The 19003-nt window shown below is 38.0% G+C and overlaps 1 protein-coding gene across 1 annotated transcript in view; it reads left to right on the top strand.

Moving 5' to 3' along the window:
* The window catches only part of itga2b (integrin, alpha 2b), a 54223-nt gene that overhangs the window by 7336 nt on the left and 27884 nt on the right, over window positions 1-19003 (top strand). Inside the window, exons 5-16 of the mRNA XM_022665070.2 lie at window positions 900-949; window positions 1152-1197; window positions 2882-3004; window positions 4682-4726; window positions 5489-5532; window positions 5965-6027; window positions 7055-7107; window positions 7204-7415; window positions 11227-11412; window positions 13231-13276; window positions 17314-17415; window positions 18893-18948. Coding sequence (XP_022520791.2) covers window positions 900-949; window positions 1152-1197; window positions 2882-3004; window positions 4682-4726; window positions 5489-5532; window positions 5965-6027; window positions 7055-7107; window positions 7204-7415; window positions 11227-11412; window positions 13231-13276; window positions 17314-17415; window positions 18893-18948 — 1026 coding nt within the window. The remainder of the gene's footprint in view (window positions 1-899; window positions 950-1151; window positions 1198-2881; window positions 3005-4681; window positions 4727-5488; window positions 5533-5964; window positions 6028-7054; window positions 7108-7203; window positions 7416-11226; window positions 11413-13230; window positions 13277-17313; window positions 17416-18892; window positions 18949-19003) is intronic.

Genomic DNA, 19003 nt, shown 5'->3' with positions numbered 1-19003 from the left:
CTTTAAATATATTCACACCTAAGATATCTTTTTAAAAATGTTTAGACTAGAGTGTTTATGAGTTAAAAAAGCATAAGAATATTGATGATTTGAGTTCAATACAAGAATTATTAATTATTACTTTAACAAAATACATGGAGAAACAGCATCAGACAGATTTATTTTTCTTGATAATCAATAATCACACCTCTAGGATACATGTAGATACTAAAAACCTGATACTCAGAGCAGCCTATACCTTTCAGTATTTTAATCAGCACACACAAAGAAAAATATACAATATACAAAAATGTAAACTTGTTAGTCTAAATTAATAAAAATGTTTAGTGCAAAATAACTACTTAGTAAAAATGTGCAAGTAAGATAAAATATATATATATATATATATATATATAAAGTAGTGCGCACAACATACCTAGCTTTAGTTTGAGTAAAGCAGGTAGTTTCACACCTAGTTTTTCTGTGGACACTTTTGAGTCTGATATTTACTGATATTATTTGGTTTGAATCATCATATAAATATGTTTGAAGCACTAAAGGTAAATAATATTGGTTGGGGAAGGAGATCTTATCACTTTTTTTAGGTGTTTTTCTCAATGGGTTTCTTGTAGATTTAGCTTTACCACACTGGGATGTGATCACTATTTTTAGAAAGAGTAAGCTCCGCCCTTTCTAATCATATATGGATTATGTTGATGTGTGAAGGGATTCCTGAGTAATTAAGCTGAGAACACAAGGTGCGATTTTGGATGGAAAATCTGTCTGTAGGGTTCTAAGGGTTAAACATTTGGACAGTTCAGTTACATTTGTTAAATAAATCTGTGAGGAACCGACCCCTTGCTGCCAGAAACTTAGAGACGCTCTGTGTTAAAATGTATGTTTTTCTCTCTTTTTTTCAGATCAGGACAGACGCTACTGTGAAGCAGGCTTCAGCTCTGATGTCACTAAGGTATAAAACCCAAAGCTCACTGCTTTCTCATCGCTTTCTCAATTTCTGAAGAATTGATCCATTGAGATCAAATGGGATTCATTCCATGAACCCTTCAAATATTTCATATTACTTAAAGGCCCTGCTCTTGTCAGAAGTTCCTTTAAAAGGGGTGAAAATGTGTTAAAATCATCACTCTTTTCTCTGATGCTTCTCGCTGTAGGACGGTACTGTGGTGCTCGGGGCTCCAGGAGGCTTTTTCTTCCAAGGTATGTTTCAAAAAGTCAGAGAGGCAGGTGTTCTGCAAAAGAAATACTTATTGAAATAAAGCTAATTGATTAAATTATTTTAAATGATTTGAAGCTTATTTAATCTCCTGAGATGTGGACTTTAGCTTGGTGTGCATTTTTTATTTCTATAACCTATTCGGGAGGGCCAAACAAATATAAAAACTTAATTTTGTCTTTGTATGCACTGTAAGCCCGGATAAGTTGAATTTACTTAAAAAAGTTAAGTAATCGGTAATGAAAACTTAAGTTAGCATAACTTAGAACATCAAGTTATTACAACTAAAGGGGAAAATGATTTAAGTTAGATTTTTTTTTATTTTTGTTATACTGTAAGACCAGATAAGTTGAGTTTACTTTTTTTAAGTTTGCTCAATTTTTTTAAGTAATGATAAATTAAAACATTAAGTTATTACAACTAAAGGGGGAAGTTGATTTATTTCTAAGGTAGCCCAGAGGGAATCACTGCACACTGATGGTGAGTGTTAGTCAGAAACTGTTGGACACACCCAGTATGCAAATAGATTGTGACGGAAGCCAATGGAAAAGAAGCTGTTAATGACAACAGACTAAACTCAGTTATTATAAGTTGGTTCAACTCAAAGATCTCAGTGTGAATAGTACAGTATATGTGCCCACTCAAAATAGTTGAGCATTGTTTAGAAATATCCAATTTTATGTAAAACAGACTTAAATCATTTGAGTTTAAACAACGAACGGGCTATATATAATAGGCTATATACACGCTAGGAGGGCGAGGACTGGTAACGAGGGGGCGGGGTTACAAACAAGACACAAGGTGAAAACACTAATGGATAGGGCAGGGATAGGGCGGGGCTAGGGCGGAGACAGGACCATGTGCTTGCAGGTAGCAAAACAAAACAAGGAAACAGCAACAAAAACAAGCAGGACAGAAACTGAAAAATACAAGACACGAAAGGCTTAATGGACAATTAAATAAAATGCTGAAGACCAATTTTTTTGGTTTCTTTTTATCTGATTTATAAATAATTAATCAAAATCTTTTTTTTTAACTTATTTTTTAATGTATAGACTTTAAATATATTCACACCTAAGATATCTTTTCAAAAATAGTTAGACTAGAGTGTTTATGAGTTGAAAGCATAAGAATATTGATAATTTGAGTTCATTACATGACTTAAAATACATGGAGAAACATCAGGTGGAGTTATTTTTCTTGATAATCAATAATCACACCTCAAGGATACATGTAGATTATTAAAAACCTGACACTCAGAGCAGCCTATGCCTTTCAGTATTTTAATCAGGACACACAAAGAAAACTACAATATATACAAAAATGTAAACTTTTTAGTCTAAATAAATGAAAATGTTTAGTGCAAAATAACTACTTAGTAAAAATTACAATTGCTACTTAGTTTATTCCACCACAAAAACAACAGTATTCAGTGCTTTATACTTTTAAACTATCTGCATGATCCACTGGTTGATGTATTCAGCTGCTTTGACCCGAGTCATCTATTGATCCTCTTCTCTGAAAAGTAAAAAATAAAGATTTGAAAGAAATGAAAAAGCCTCCGGAGCTTCAGACTGAAGCTCAGAGTGAACTCTGTGGCCTGATCTTTGAAGTGTGATAAACACTCGCTGAATGTTTGATGTGGGCTGAACTCTGGGGATGTTTCAGGTCAGATCATCACTGCACCTCTCCAAAAAATCATGGCCAGTGGCAAAACCTTCAGTCCGATCCACTATCTGGTGGGAGAGGCTAAGTCACCGGAGAGATACCACCAGTACGACGTTTATCTGGGTAAGACACTGGATTGAAACTTTGGATTTTGTGTAATATTTCTCTAATCTTACAATAAAACTTATATAAAAGGTTTTTCTTTTGTCTGTTTGCTTAAATTACACTGTTTTATAATCATATTTATTAAAATATAATAATATCCCTGGTAATATCCTTTGGTCATACTTTTTAAAAAGTACACTTTAGTGTATTTTAATTACAGGGTTTGGAAAATAAAACTGAAACACCTGGTTTTAGAGCTCAATAATTTATTGTGGTGACGGACAGTTCTGGTAGAAACAGGAGAGTTGAGCTGCACATTGAATTCTGCCGTGATTTGATCAGCCGTGGTTTTATGTTTTTTTGGATACAATCCGGGTTAGCACCCGAACATCCCTTTCAGACAGCTTCCTCTTACAGCGTCCACAGTTAATCCTGTTGGATGTGGTTGGTCCTTCTTGGTGGTATGCTGACATTACCCTGGATACCGTGGCTCTTGATGCATCACAAAGACTTGCTGTCTTGGTCACAGATGCTCCAGCAAGACGTGCACCAACAATTTGTCCTCTTTTGAACTCTGGTATGTCACCCATAATGTTGTGTGCATTGCAATATTTTGAGAAGATCTTTGCTCTTACCCTGCTAATTAAACCTTCACACTCTGCTCTTACTGGTGCAATGTGCAATTAATGAAGATTGGCCACCAGGCTGCTCCAATTTAGCCATGAAACCTCCCACACTAAAATGACAGGTGTTTCAGTTTCATTGTCCAACCACTGTAAATGGAATATTATGAAGTACACTTTTAGTTTAATGTAATTCAAAATACTTCTAAAATACTTATTTCCTAATATGCTTTTGTACCTTTTTAGCAAAGTGTGTTAAAAACAGCTGTTACAGTAGTTCACTTAAAGTACAATGTATCATGTAACTTTTTAGAAAGTAAATTAAATTACTACATTGGTAAAATGTTTTTAAAAAAATATATTTATGTATTACATTAATATAGCAGTTTAAATGTATTTGAATGCTCTGTAATTATACTTCGGATAAATTATTTATAAATATACGCAAATTATAGAATACAGTGTTCAGTAACACATTTAAATGTCGATTTTTTTTTTTTAAAGCCAACTTGTAACACGCTAAAAATTGTAGTACAGTATATTAAAGTATATTTTTATACCCATTGAAGTACTGGAAGTGTGCTACATACAAAAGACATGAACAAGAAGCGTATTTGTACCCTAATGTGAATATATCACATATATTTAACATCAATTCTTAGAACATTTCCAAATATACCTGGTGTAAAATAGGTGTAATACAGTTATAATACTCTAATAATTAAATGTATTATAATTTTACTGTAAGCAAATGTAAAATATGGGGTTACATTTCATACAGGAAGTAGTATGTTTAAATGTTACTTAAGTATATTTAAAATAGTTCCATTTTAGTAGAGTTAAGAACACTTAGCATAATTTAAGTAAGACTTTTGTTCTATTTTTATACTGTAATTAAAGTATAATAAGTACAAAAAAAGTTGTTCCATTTTAGCACTCTTTAAATATACTGATTAATAATAAAGTGGCTACAAGATCACTTTAGTGCACTAAAGCATAATAATACTTAATATACTTTAATCTACCTTTAGAATATTTTTAATAAAACAAATTCCTGGTATCTCTCCTGCAGGTTACTCTGTTGCAACAGGCAATTTTAGTGCTGGCAGTTCTCCAGGTATGTATTTTAATCTACACCACCTCACCACAAAATAAAGTCGCCACCTGGATTTAACTAAGAACTAAACAAATGATGTGGGGTTGATGCTGCAGTTGGTCTGCAGGTTTAGGTTCAGCAACAGTATGTGCTGAAAGAATGAGGTCAGCTGACCTCAATACCTGAATATACTGAATATAGACCAGGTTATTCCATCAATGGATTCATTTTTTCTTCCCTGATGAACACGACCATATTCCAAGATAAGACAATGTCAGGATTCATGGGGCTGGAATTGTGAAAGAGTTCAGGGTTCAGGGAGCATGAGATCATTATTTTCCTACATGGATTGAGAGAGAGAGTTCACCACAGAGTCCAGATCTTAACCTCATTGAGAATCTTTGGGATGTGCTGGATGGTGAAGAGCTGCTTTTTGCAGCGGTTGGTCAGACTCTATCATCATCAATGCTGCTGCAAGATCTTGGTGAAAATAAATTAATGCAACACTGGATTAAAATAAATCTTGTAACATGGCAAAAGCATATTGAAACAATGCCACAGTGAATGCGTGCCTCAATCAAAGCTAAAGGTGCTCCAACTTAATAACAGAGTGTGTGACTTTTTTTTTTTTTTTTTGGTGGCAACTTTTTTTTGGCCAGGCAGTGTTTAAAGGACTTGAAATACTATAGAAAATGTAAATATTAAATAATTTCATCACATTTTAAGTCATTTAACCTCAGGATGATGTTTTGTATTCTGTTTTTTTTTTTTTTGTATTTGCAGACTATGTAGTTGGAGTGCCAAATGACTTGAATACAATTGGTTCTGTAAGTTTGCTCCTACGCTCTGAAGCTTATTATTATTTCCATTCAAAATTCCATTCACCAACTACATTCTACATTTCATGATAAAGAATAGACCAGTGGAAATGTTTGAAAAGTTTTACGCTGCCAGTCACTGTAATTAATAACTTCTATAATGTATTCCCAGTATTCCCACTGCACAACAGAAATGGAATATGCCATCTATCTGACAACCACTATCAGGCCTCACTCAAACTCCAACAATAAATCTTGTTGCAAAGTGGGCAGCAAGGAAGTAAAAAAATAAGTAAATAAACGTTAAAAATGTAAATGGTTTAAATGTTTAAAGCATTTGCTCTCTTTGCACATTGTAAATTAGAGAATCAGCATGCCCAAATATTTTCATATGAATTGTCTTTGTATTGTAACACCAATTTTTCCATGGCTATTTTAAAGGTTAAAATCTTCTCTGGATCTGCAGTTACCCTTACTGCCAAGAAGAGTCTCAAAGGCTCTCAGGTGAGCAGAAATTTTAATTGCTGTAACTATTGTCTTGTTAAGAACCCAAAGCTCTTGCAATGTAAAGATATATAGAACCACTTCTGTAGATGTTTTGTAGATCTTGTAACTCTTCTCCAGAATGACATACTGTACATTTAAATCGTATTCACTGAAGTGAAGGTTGTTACAGTATATTTCAGGAGTCTTGCTTAAAGACTCCTATTGGTATAGTGTAGTGCCTTTCCAGACAGAGATTTAAATTTCCTATGGTGTTATCCACTACTCCACCTACCAATAATCTAACTCCAGACCTAAACCTGATGCTTACATTAACTTCCACTGGGAAGATGATGTTGTTATCCACTACTCCACCAACCACTAATCTAACTCCAGACCTTAAACCTGATGCTAATATTATCTTCAATCTAAAACCTTTACTATACCACAGGGAAGAAGGTGGTGTGATCCACTACTCCATCAACCACTATCTAACCCCAGACCTAAACCCGATGCTTACATTAACTTTAACCTAAAACCTCTAGTTTACCACTGGGAAGATTATGCTGTTATCCACTACTCCACCAACAACTAATCTAACTCCAGACCTTAAACCAGATGCTAATATTATCTTCAATCTAAAACCTTTACTATACCACAGGGAAGATGGTGGTGTGATCCACTACTCCATCAACCACTATCTAACCCCAGACCTTAAACCTGATGCTAATATTAACTTTAACCTAAAACCTTTATTCTACCACAGGGAAGATGATGGTGTTATCCACTACTTAAGCCTTAAGCCTGGTGAAAACATTAGCTTTAGCTTAAAACCTTAACTTAATGCTAAAGCTAACTTTACTTTGTCCCTGTTGAGAAGCACTGACTCAAGAATGAGTTAGTATTTAAACCATGGATGTCTTAGCTTTTCCATTTTTACCAATTCTTTTGTCAAACAGCATCTCTATTTTTCATTCAACTACGACAACAACTGCTATCTTTAATAAGACTAAATCAAAAGTAATGTATGTGTGTGTATCTCCACCAGGTAGCTTCTTATTTTGGCCATTGTGTTGCTGTGACTGACATCAACAGTGATGGGTAAAGCCTGTCTTTCTGTGTATTCTTGTACTTGCGTTAGGTGAGATTAGAAGAGTTCTGTGAAATATCTGCCCCTGTGTTGACTCTATTCTTCAGGAAGGATGATATCTTGGTTGGTGCTCCACTCTTTATGGAGCTCCTGCCCAGTCAGAAACTGAGGGAGGTGGGCCAGGTGTACGTTTACCTGCAGAAGGAGGGTTACAACATCTCACCTGCACCTGATCAAACCCTGACAGGCACTAAAACCTACGGTCGCTTCGGCAGCACCATCGCTCCTCTGGGAGACCTGGACCATGATGGCTTTAATGGTGAGAACCTGCTGTTACTACAACATTCAAAAACAACATGGCAGGACTTGAGTTTTGATGAGTTACGCTAATATATAGAGCTATTCTAGACACCCAAGAAATTGTTCACCATCATGTTCCACACTCAGTTATTTTACACTCACAAAAACAACAGCCAATCACACACAGCGTACTCTCAACCAGAAACAACCATCCACATGGAGAACGGCATTGGGCAATTCCACTTGGGAAATTCCAATTTAATTTTCGTGTTATTTTTCATGTTATCCACTACTCCACCAACCACTATCTAACCCCAGACCTTAAACCTGATGCAAACATTAACTTCAACTTTAAACCCCCTAGTCTACCATAGGGAAGATGGTGGTGTTATTCACTACTCCACCAACCACTATCTAACCTCTAACTTAAACCTGATGCTAACATTAGTTTAAATCTAAAACCCCCTAGTCTACCATAGGGAAGATGGTGGTACACCGACCACTATCTAACCTCTAACTTAAACCTGATGCTAACATTAGCTTCAACCTAAAAACCACTAGTCTACCACAGGGAAGGTTGTGGTGTTATCCACTACTCCACCAACCACTAACTAACCCCAGACCGAAACCTGATGCCAACGTTAACCTCAACCTAAAACCTCCTAGTCTATCACAGGAAAGATGGTGGGGTTATCCACTACTGCACCAACCACAGACCTTAAACCTGATGCTAATAATAACTTCAACCTAAAAAAATCCTAGACTATCATAGGAAAGATGGTGGATTGTGGTGTTATCCACTACTTCACCAATCACTATCTAACACAAGACCTTAAACCTAAAACTAGCATTAGCTTCAACCTAAAAACCTAAACTTTATGTTAAAACTAACCTAAATGTGTTCCTGTTGAGAAGCACTGAATTTCAACTTATAGTTTATAAATTTTAGACTGGAAAGATAACCAGTCAAATTAAGAACACTAAGGTTACCTAGTGTTTCAACTATGGATGACTAATCTTTTTTCTATTTTTCCCATTCTATTGTCAAACCACATCTCTTGTACATCTTCTTGTAAATCTTCGTATTTTTCAAACACCATGGTAGAGTTAAAGCAGCACTAGGTAGGATTTTCTTGATTTTTGATCTTTTTAAAGAAGTAAAATTACAGCTTGAAACTCACTGTAGCGCTGCATTGAGGTGTAATAGGAGGAATAGCGGTGCTCTCGTGTCTGTGCCGGAGCTCTTCTGAGCTCAAACCAGACTCTGTAAGTTTTCCGAGGCGGCCGCGACCAACGCTCTGGAGAACTGCGACCTGCTTTCCGACCTTTAGTTCTAACAGTTCTACAAGAACTACTGGTTCATTCTTTACAAACTAACATACAGACACTCTGGCAGAAGCTGGAAAGAGACCGAATATGTCTGTGAAAACCAGAAAACGAGAAAGAGAAACTAAACTGCCTGAAACATTTATTACACTCTACAACTGTAGGGGGAACAAAGGAGCACAAAATCTCAATCCTACCTAGTGGAGCTTTAAATAATAAGTTACACTAATATATAACATCTTTTTCGACACCCAATGACAGTTTAATAATCAAATTTCTCACTCAGTTATGCAATGTTTCTCAATCCTTGTCCTGATATCACCCTGTCCTGCACCTGTTAGTGGTTTCCATGCTTTATCAGATCTTTGCAGAGTATCCTAAAAGTACTTTCTAAAGCAATTGCTCTCCAGGACCAGAACTAAGAAACTTTGTTCTAAATGGGGCCTTATCAAACCAAGTTATCTCAAAGTCTGAGATTAACACTCCTAGGTATTAATAATCAATTAATATTAAGCAGGATAATGGACACAATGAGAAACACTTAAAGAGTTCCTGATATTTATTAAGCTTACAGTTTTCTACAGCACAGCACCAGAGTTCTTAATGCCGCAGTCTTTAATACGGTTTATTTATCATCACACAGGGTCATTTGTCCCCTTTAGAAGTGTTTTCGTGACTCATTGGACGACTGTGAGGTCTCATTTTTCTTGCTGTCAGGAACACACTTCTCCAAATGTAAATGTAACGTTGGCAGCAGAGGTGGTTCAGATGTTCAGCTGTTTGTGCCAGCACACAGTTCAGCAACTGCAACTCTGTTCATTTTATCAACCCCTGAAACTTTAATCAAACTTTTTTCCTGCAAAAATTTAATTTTAGATAGGTTTTCTGTCCAGCAATGGCTAGAAAAAAAATCCTGAATGTTAATTATTTTCAAAAAATATATTCAAAAGATTTCCCAATTGTAACTCCTGATATTTGTAGATATTTCACCAGTTTGCTTAAAGGAGAAATCTGGTGTGAAATGGACTTGGGGTGCAGTGAAATATGATAACGAGTACAAACTTTTGTTAAAAAGTCCACCTCCATTCGCCTTCAGCATTACGAAATACGTCACTTTTGGCCGATACTTCTAACAGGCTAACAATGCTAGAGATAGGGACATAGCATTACCTTGCAAAGGGAAGGTATAGGGAAACAGATTCAAAAATTAATTCAGTGAAAATGCATGAATTCCAGCTGTTGCTAAAATACTGTATATATCTATAATATTCATGTTCAGGAGTTTCTTAAAGATAGTGAGAGATTCTCCTGATCTGGTAGTGGAAGGTAGTTTGTTTCACCAGTGCCCCAATGGTGGAACAAACTACCTTCCACTACCAGATCAGGAGCTTCCCTCACTATCTTTAATAAACTCCTGAAGACAGAGCTCTTCAAAAAGCACTTACTCTCCTAACACCTCTAACTAACTACCTTCCACTACCAGATCAGGAGAATCTCTCACCATCTTTAATAAACTCCTGAAGACAGAGCTCTTCAAAGAGCACTTACTCTCCTAACACCTCTAACTAACTACCTTCTACTACCAGATCAGGAGAATCTCTCACCATCTTTAATAAACTCCTGAAGACAGAGCTCTTCAAAGAGCACTTACTCTCCTAACACCTCTAACACACTAACTACTTCTAACCTCATTTCCTTCTTCCCCTCCTTCACTTCTCTATCCTATTATTTCCCTTTGACCTCCTTTAAGCCCTATCTAAAGATGTTTTTACCTTTAACTTCTATTACTTTTGTACTTCACTATTGTAAATCGCTTTGGACAAAAGCATCTGCCAAATGTAATGTAATGTAATGTATTTCCACTGAAATAATTTAGCAATTTTGCTCCCCTATTCATTTGTGCTCATCAGTAGACTTATTTTGACTTAATGTTAGGGCTTATACAAGTCAACCAAAGAAGTGTGGAGCTACTTTAAGTTTGTTAATGGTGTAAAAATAGAGATTTCTTTGCATGGGCAAAGTTGTGCCCCTATCACTAGCATTGTAAGCCTGTTGGGAACATCAGCTAAAAAAGCTGTGTTTCAGAATGTTGGGGGCAAATGGATATGGGCTCGTCATGTTTCACTACACCCCAAGTTCACGCAGGAATTCTCCTTTAAGGCTTAAAAAAACTTAATGTCTCACCAGTAAAGTATAAAAGTGTAAAGCACAATAATACAAAGAAGAGCTATATCCATCACTGCCAATATAATACTGTATTACTGTTCATAGACTGTTAATTTTCAGTCTTCATCAATCAGACTTTACAAAAGCTAAAAAAGTAGCAATAGACACATTGACGCCTGAGTTTCATCTGTATTTTGTTACATAAGTCTATAAAAATATCCTAAATAATTGACTTTCAGGTAAAAGTATTTGAACAATACCAATACTAACGATACTTCACTTCCTAAACAAAAAGCCAAAACATGAAATATTGTGTATTCTTTATCGCTTGTTTCCAGACGTAGCTGTGGGAGCTCCAGGTTCTGGAGAAGGGGGCTGGGTGTTCATCTACATGGGCCAAAGTGATGGTTTAAACCCCCACAACATGCAGGTCATCGAAAGCCCCTTCCAGCCTCCAAAACCAGCAGCAGCTTTCGGCTTCAGCTTGAGAGGAGGAACAGACATAGACGGAAATGGATACCCAGGTTCGTAATCAGCAGCTATCAATAGATCAGACCTGTGGGCCTGGGAATACAACTTGCATTCATGGAACGCAAAGTGAACTGGGTTATCAGTCAGTAAAATCTGGAAGTGTTTCTGAGCCCATGCAGTGATTTCCAGTACAGGAGCATGCCTCTTTTTAATGCAGTGCCACCTAAGGGCCCAAAGATCACCAGCCTCCAATAAATTCTATTTTTTTAGGAGGACCACTTAGTTTTCCAGCCTTTTTTGCCTTGTCCCAACTTCCCAACAATCTAGAAAAATATATATGTAAACTAAGATGTATGTGTTTATATTAAGTGAAAAAATGCGAATGGAGTAAGCTAATTTTTCTTAATGAGATTTCTTAAAATAAGAATTTATGAGGTAAGACTTGAATTAAGCAAAAATCACAGATTTTAAGCTTAAATTTGGACACAAGAATCAGAAAAACTTAAACAGTGACAGTTTGAATTATCTTAAATAAGGTGACAATTCTAAGTGAGACTGAATAATTTTACAAATAATCTTAAAAAAATAATATTTATTGCCCTGAAATTAGATAAATATATTTTTTTGCTGCGATTAAGTTGTAAGTAAGTTACTGATAATGATTTTAATGAAACTGTAAAGTGTCTCACTTTTAACATCTAATATGTGTTATATATCATTGCTGTCCAATAAAAAACAAGGACCTTATTTTTGCCGATTTTTGTTTACTATAGAATTTGGATGCACAAACTGTCTCTTACACTGTGGACTGTAAAATTACCTGAAATAAACTCTTTTTACATTGACTTTTTATTTTATTATTGACTTCCTGTAAAACTTCTGTTTTTTTTTTTCATTGGACAGTGATGATATTCTATTGTGAATTAAAAAAGTGATCGCAATTGATCACATTTTCTATATATTACATTTTTTCATATTTTAATTTTTCTCAATTTTTTTGTGACTGGGGTTGCACATTTATCAAATAAAAAGTTGTGGTCATTTTACTTGCCACGATAAGCGAGAAATGTGTGAAGTGATAATGTGTGATGACTATTATCTTTTTAATTTCCCACATTATTATCAGGTAAGTCTCAGCAGATCTACAGGTCTCTTGAGGTGTTGAGGTGCTTTCCTGTATTTTCCATCACTGTTGAAAAATGTCAAACATCAGCAGCACCAGTGTATTGAACCACGTTCCTGCAGTCTTTCCAGCAGCAGCCCCTCAGAGCACCATTCTCATCATTTTCCTTCCATTAAATCCCCCCTACCTAACAAAAGCCTACACTCCAGTTTAAATTCAATCACAGCTGAAAGCAGCCTCCACTAAAAGCTTGCTTCCCTCTGTCTCAGGAGAAAGGTTGAGGGTCGTCTAAGCAGCGTGACGAAGCCACCGGTGGAAAACAGCATTAGACGGTGGTTCACCCTCAGGCTCGGGGCTCTGGGGCCTGCAGAGAACATGACAATGCTTTCTGAGCCACCACACCTCTGCCTCTCCAGAGCAATTCCTGCTATTCTTTGCTTAACTGACTCTCAGAGGGTGACCTTTAAGAGGGATTCCTTCAGACTTCAAAATAATGCTCCTCACTTTCAGGGTGCATGTTGTTCTTCTGTCTCCATTAGACGAGTTTGTTTGTTTAAAAACGAAACTAGACGTATGCGTCTGGCTCCCATAGGCAGGTTGTGTTTTATTTTTTATTTTTTTCATAATCCTTTCATCACTTTTACCAGTGACTGCCTGTCTAGACACAGCTTTGGCTGTTTTGTCTGCTTTGTGGAGTTGTTTTGGCTAGCTGTAGCTCTGACCTTCTGATTGTTTCTCATTCTTTTAGATCTAATCGTTGGTGCATGGGGAGCTGACAAAGTGGTAGTGTACAGGTAAAGCCCTAAAATTTGTGCATTTCAAACAGACTTTATGCAGTAATTTGATACACAGTCCACCTCTTTTGTTAATGTACAGTACCAGTCAAACATTTGGACAAACATTCTCATTTATGTTTGTCAGTGTTGTGCCAGTTCACAGCTTTTCTGAACTAGTTCAAGTTCAGTTCATACATGCTCAAAGTGAACAGTTCACGTTCAAAGTTCACAATTTTAATTCTGAACTAGTTCAAGTTCAGTTCATTTAACTTTTTTCGTGAGATATTCAAATAAATACTTTTTTTCACACTACAAGCTAGAAATCACTATACGTTCTTTGAAACGGCTCATTGTAGACATTTGCTCATGACACTGCAACTGTGGGTTTCTTACCAGGTGATGAAAATGTTCATAAGGAGAATCTGTGTCTGTCTCTGTGCATCACTTCCACTAGCCATTTTTTTAAATTGCAGCGCTTTCTCTCACTCTCGTCATTGGTTTCTCTCTCTCTCTCTCTCTCTCTCTCTCTCTCTCTGTATCTCTCTCTCCTGCCCTCGCGCTCCGCGCTCTCGTCGTTGGTGTCTCTCTCTCTCTCTCTCTCGCCCTCGCGCTCCGCGCTCTCGTCGTTGGTCTCTCTCTGTATCTCTCTCGCCCTCGCGCTCCGCGCTCTCATCGTTGGTGTCTCTCTCTCTCTCTCTCTCGCCCTCGCGCTCCGCGCTCTCGTCGTTGGTGTCTCTCTCTCTCTCTCTCTCTCTCTCTCGCCCTCGCGCTCCGCGCTCTCATCGTTGATGTCTCTCTCTCTCTCTCTCTCGCCCTCGCGCTCCGCGCTCTCGTCGTTGGTGTCTCTCTCTCTCTCTCTCGCCCTCACGCTCCGCGCTCCTCGCTCTCTAGCCAACATTCATTTACAGTGATGTCTGCCGTTCAAGACACAGAATGTGAACTAACTCAAGTTCAAGTTCTTTATTTAAAAATGTGTTGCGTTTAGTTCAACGTTCACGAAAAAATTAGCGTGTTCAATGAACGCGTTCTTTTGAATTTGTTCACGCACAACACTGATGTGTATTATTTATCTGTATAGTTTAAAACATTGTAGATTAATACAATAAATATATAGAAAGACTTAAAAAACACAAAGGAATACATGTGCAATTGTGTAGCAGACAAAATTATATGTGTTTGCACAGCAAAAAAAATAGCCAATGAAATAATCTATTTCAGGCGTTCTTAAACTTATTTTTTAAACTGTGTCTTTTTAACTCTTGTAGTCTCCAGAAAAATTTCTAGACCCCCGTCACCCACCCACCACCTTCTAATTGTCAACACAAATAAAACAATTGTAATTTTGCTTACTAATGTGATGGCAAAAAAAGCAAAACCAGACAGACCTAAAAAACTACCAACTGCTCCTGGCTTCTTTTTCAGCCAGCCTCACTGCTGCTAAAGCTGAATTCTATCACAAAAAAATCAGCTCCCTCACAGACTCCCGGAAACTATTTGCTACATTCAAAACACTACTCAACCCTCCACCTCCTCCTCAGGCTACCTGCCTTACGGCTGAAGCTCTTGCCTCATTCTTTACTGGGAAAGTGGCAGCTATCAGCAGACAGTTTACTGATGCGACATGTAGCAGTCCTACATCATGCTCTGCTGCCCGGTGTCCCTCCACTGAAGGCGTCGCTTTCTCCTCGTTCGCTCCTCTCACTGAGAACGAGACACTGGCTCTCCTAACGCGTAGCCGTCCTACTACGTGTCCACTTGACCCGATTCCTTCAGACCTTCTGCAAACCATTGCACCTGCAATCATTCCGGCTATTACTCACACGATCAATGCCTCTTTAACATCTGGTGTGTTCCCGACTGCTTTTAAACAAGCACAGGTCACACCACTGCTTAAAAAGCCTTCTCTCAACCCCGCCCAGGTTGATAACTACAGACCGGTCTCACTACTGCCTTTTCTTTCTAAAACATTAGAAAGAGCAGCTCTCAATCAAGTCTCTGGCTTCCTCACCCAAAATGACCTCCTGGACCAGAACCAATCTGGTTTCAAGAAAGGGCACTCTACTGAGACGGCTCTGTTGTCTGTGACAGAAGTGTTAAAAACTGCTAGAGCTGCAGGACAGTCCTCAGTGCTCATTCTGCTGGACCTCTCGGCTGCTTTCGACACAGTCAACCATGACTTCCTCCTAACTATACTCTCGAACATGGGGATCTCAGACAATGCGCTGTCATGGTTCAGATCGTACCTCACTGGGCGCTCGTTCAGGGTGTCATGGCAAGGACGGCTGTCCCCAGCCCACTCGTTACCCACTGGGGTTCCCCAGGGTTCGGTACTGGGACCTCTTCTCTTCTCAATATACACCACCTCTCTAGGTCGGGTTATCCGCTCACATGGTTTTTCCTACCACTGCTTTGCTGACGACACTCAGCTATACCTGTCGTTCTCACCAGATGATCACTCAATCTCTGCACGGATATCGCAGTGTCTCTCAGACATATCCGCATGGATGAAGGAACATCACCTCCAACTAAACCTCTCAAAGACTGAACTTCTGGTCATACCAGCAAAACCTTCTATTCAACACAACTTTGCCATAACCATCGACTCTCTCTCTCTCTCACCGACAAAGGTTGCTAGGAACCTGGGTGTCATGGTTGATGACCAGCTTCTCTTCACGCACCATGTGAACTCAGTTGCTCGATCCTGCCGCTTTGCGCTTTACAACATCGGAAAAATTCGACCGTTTCTGACGCAACAGGCCACCCAACTCCTGGTACAAGCTGTGGTAATCTCACGCCTCGACTACTGCAATGCCGTACTAACTGGCCTCCCGGCCTGTGTAGTAAAACCACTACAGATGATTCAGAATGCAGCAGCACGTTTGGTCTTCAACCAACCAAAACGGGCTCATGTCACTCCGCTGCTCATTGAGCTCCACTGGCTACCGGTTGCTGCTCGCATCAAATTCAAAGCTCTTACAATCGCCTACAAGGTGATGACAGTACAGGCTCCTTCCTACCTGCACTCGCTCCTGAAGGCTTACGCTACCTCCCGGCCGCTGCGCTCCTCCAGTGAACGTTGCCTCGCTTTACCAAACACTCACACAAAGCAATCCAGACTGTTCTCATACAGAGTTCCCCAATGGTGGAACAAACTACCTTCTACTACCAGATCAGGAGAATCTCTCACTATCTTTAATAAACTCCTGAAGACAGAGCTCTTCAAAGAGCACTTACTCTCCTAACACCTCTAACAAACTACCTTCTACTACCAGATCAGGAGAATCTCTCACTATCTTTAATAAACTCCTGAAGACAGAGCTCTTCAAAGAGCACTTACTCTCCTAACACCTCTAACAAACTAACTAATTCTAACCTCATCTCCTTCTTCCTCTTCTCTACTCCTCTATCCCATTATTTCCCTCTGACCTCCTTAAGGCCCTATCTATAGATGCTTTATTTTTAACTTCTATTATTTTTGTACTTAACCTCTTCTATTATTTGCACTTCAATATTGTAAGTCGCTTTGGACAAAAGCGTCTGCCAAATGTAATGTAATGTAATGTAATGAGTGGCCTGCATTGAAGCACAAAGATGTTCCATGCGTGGCTTAGTAGAGTTCAGGAACAGTTGCAGATCAATTTCCACACCATTTTCAGTTTTATCATATTTTCAGGAAGCTCTACCTTCAAAAAAACGCTCTATTTTAATATAGTCTGGACTAGCAGAGCCATGGCATGCATGTGTAAACCTGAATGAAGATTATGATCAAAGAATTAGGTAGAACAGCAAATTTATCAGTTTCTAAAAAAAGAAAAAACGTTATAAAAAAGCAACAAATTTAAGTACACGGTACCCTGAATCAAGCCTGATAATGAGTCTGTTTGATTCAGAAAAGTAAAAAAAAGTTTGGCGCCCAAATTCGATTAGTCGTGAATAGTCACCTTATTAGAGAATAATAGAAATAAATTTAAAAAATGTTAAATGAGAAGGGGTACGTCCAAATATTTAACTTTTAACTGGTACTGTATATGTGTATGTGTGTTTTATCCTATCAGAACAAAGACAGTAGTGAAGACCAGACCAACGCTTTCCTTCTTCCCTGATTTTCTAAATCCTGATGAAAAGCTCTGTGAAGCGGATGGCACCCTGGTTTCCTGGTAACCCGCAATTAAATCATAAATCAATGTTGTAAAAAAAAAAAAAACACATGAAAACTGTGTCATGGTGGTGGAATTAATAAAAAAAAAGACTTTGAGAAAAATGCAATAAAGAATGCATTGTTTGTTACTGGAGTGGTGGAACTAGACCACAATGAAACTGGAGCCTTTTCCCAACATAGTTTAAAGCTTTTGATTTTTCAGAAAATTGATTTTTACTTGTTATCTCTTCACTGTAATATCCTTCAGAAAGTAATGGTTGTGTGTCTGTTCACTGTGGCTATTACAGCTTGGCCTGAGAATTTAAGAGCTGACAGTTTTATAACAATATAGAGCATGCAATTTTTTATTTTCTAAAGAAAAACAAAGTGTCCAATATGGTTCTACTTAAGAGCCAATGCCACCCAGCTCTTGTTAATGAATTAACGTGCTAAAAAACAAAGGTTTGAAAAGTTTCAAGTATTCAAACTAATTACTCAGGTAGAAGTATAGAGACTAGGGTTTTAAAAATACTTCTGTAGAAGTTGAAGTATCCTATCAAGATTTTTACTCAAGTAAAAAGAGTAAAAGGAGGGCTCCGTTTAGTCCACAACTGTTGATTCAAATCCCGGTTATTGTAGCTTGCCATCAGCTGCCGGAGCCCTGAGAGAGCACAACTGGTCTTGCTCTCTCTCTGGGTGGATGCAGTAGATAGTGCTCTTTCCCCTTATTACTTCTAGGGTGATGTTGATCAGCACAAGGCATCTGTGAGCTGATGTATTGGAACCCAGTCACTGCACTTTCCTCCGAGTGTTAGCTCTGTGATGCTACTCAGCAATGCTACATCAGCAGAAGTGGCATGTGCTAGTCTTTAACCTCCTGGTGTGTTGGGGCATTAATAATGATGGGGGAGTCCTAATGAGATGGTTCGGCAATTGGCCCAATTGTAAATTGGGGAGAAAATGGGATACAATTTTCAGATAAATGAAAAAAAAAATAAAAAGAGTAAAAGTATTGGTTTCAAATCTACTTAAAGTATAAAAATAAAAGTAATATAAGGAGAAAAAGGAAGTATTTGTACTTCATTACTTGACCTCTGTTAAAATGTGAGGCAAAATTAATGAAATAAGTTAAGGCTATTTGTATGTATGCATTACCAGGGGATGAGTTATGAGTCTGGTCCATTCTCTCCCTAAGAAACTTTATTTAAACAGAGAAAACAAAGAGAAAGGGCACAAAAATGACTGTCAGTGAGCAGGAATACCCTCTTTAAATGGAAGCTCCACTGGTGGAGACTCTTATCCACCCTCCGCCCCAACATCATGAAGGTGAATAGCCCATCCATCATCCCCCCCCCCCCCCCTACACACACACACACACACACTCACACACAGAAAAGAATATTATGAAAGGTTTAGGGGCAGATGATGTTACCCTTTTCACTTCCATTGCGCCATTGAAAGTAAATCTATTTTTTATCTATATTTTATCTTTACAGCTTTAGAATTGAGATGTGCATCAGTGTGTCTGGCTACAAAATACCAGAGGAAATTGGTAAGGTCATTTATGGTAACACGCTTACTTAATGAATCAGAATGACAAAAGTAGA

The sequence above is a fragment of the Astyanax mexicanus genome, chromosome 19 (assembly GCF_023375975.1).
Source record: "Astyanax mexicanus isolate ESR-SI-001 chromosome 19, AstMex3_surface, whole genome shotgun sequence".
Taxonomy (NCBI): Eukaryota; Metazoa; Chordata; class Actinopteri; order Characiformes; family Acestrorhamphidae; genus Astyanax; species Astyanax mexicanus.
This window is presented reverse-complemented; position numbering and strand designations above follow the sequence as displayed.